Source organism: Microplitis mediator, chromosome 8, assembly GCF_029852145.1.
Source record: "Microplitis mediator isolate UGA2020A chromosome 8, iyMicMedi2.1, whole genome shotgun sequence".
Taxonomy (NCBI): domain Eukaryota; kingdom Metazoa; phylum Arthropoda; class Insecta; order Hymenoptera; family Braconidae; genus Microplitis; species Microplitis mediator.
This window is the reverse complement of record NC_079976.1, coordinates 19,653,566-19,654,989: the sequence shown is the minus strand read 5'-3', so window position 1 is coordinate 19,654,989 and position 1,424 is coordinate 19,653,566. Positions and strand designations below refer to the sequence as shown.

At 31.2% G+C, this 1,424-nt stretch overlaps 1 protein-coding gene across 1 annotated transcript; it reads right to left on the bottom strand.

The window, feature by feature from the left end:
- Positions 1-1,028: 1,028 nt before the first annotated feature.
- On the bottom strand, positions 1,029-1,424 carry LOC130673904 (uncharacterized). Its single transcript, XM_057479119.1, has one exon. It carries the CDS (start codon positions 1,422-1,424, stop codon positions 1,029-1,031), a length of 396 nt encoding a protein of 131 aa, XP_057335102.1.

Below are 1,424 nucleotides of genomic sequence, written 5' to 3'. Positions count from 1 at the left end.
CAATCACGTTTGATGATTTCAAGCAATGTTTAGATAATCATGTTACGTTAACTAAAAAACAATATTTAATAAAATCAGACAAACATAATGTAAAGACAATTGCGCAAAATAAAATTGCATTGAGCTGGGCTGATGATAAGCGCCAGCTCATTGACGGCAGCCATGATACCCTACCATGGGGCTATAAAAGAATTGTAGATGATGATGATGATGATAAAATAATAATTAAAAAAAGAAAATTAATGTAAATAGCTGTAAATAAAAAAACTTATGTAAATAGTTGTAAAAAAAAAAGGAAACTTGTGTAAATAGTTGTAAATAAAAAAAAAAGCTTATGTAAATAGTTGTAAATAAAAAAAGAAAACTTATGTAAATGAAAATTATTTCTAAGCTTTTGTAAAAATAGTTGTAAGGTTTGAAAATAAAAAAATGTATATATACAATTCAAAACTTTGTTTTTCATTATTAGAATATAAGATTACATAATAAGTTTCTACAGGTCTGAGTTATTAATCCAGGTGTTGTGAGAGCTGTCGAAGCCGAGCCACTTTACATATAATTTATTTCCACGTTTTTTTATAATTTTTTCTATTAGATAGACATCTGGATGCTTGACTTTGCTGAGTTCTTCAACATAAAATCCACCTTCAATTGGCTTATCTTGATAGTCTACAAGTTTGTATGTTGTTGGATTTGTATTCTGCACTGTCTTGATTGTAAAAATTTCAGTGGTCCAGTTGGGTGTGTAGCCTTTTTCAAATACATGATTGTACTTGCTGATTCGAACTTTGTCTCCAACTTTGAATTTATTCTTTCGTGCTTGCCGCTGAGCTTGAAGAGGTTTGTATATTTTTTCAAATATCTGCTTCTCATTTTTAGCAGTTACATCAATAGATTCCAGTTGAATAGTACGATGTTTTCTAGTATTATATTTGTGTATCAAATCATCCAATAAATCAATCCATTTATAGGTACCACGAGCAGTGCATTGACACCACATATTATTCTTAAGTGTTCGATTAAAACGTTCACATATTGATGCCTTCAAGTTGCTGAATGTTGAGTACATGTTGAATTTTTTTACGTTTCATCAGTTCTTGAAATTCTTTATTGTAAAATTCTTTGCCTTGGTCTACATGCAGATTTTTTGGTACACGTCCTTGTTGAAATATAGATTTCATTGCACTAGTGACATCACTGCCACTTTTACTTTTAATCGGTACAGCCCAAGCATACTTTGAAAAAATATCTGTGACAGTTAGCAGGTATTTGTTTCCTTTATTAACTGTTGCATAAGGAATCATTTCAACTAGATCAGCTTGCCAAGTTTCATCAAGTGCTCGTATGTCAACATGACGACGTTGGTAATTTCTGCGTGCTAGTCTGTGCAGCTCATACGCTATTACTGATTTTTTGTCCTCCAT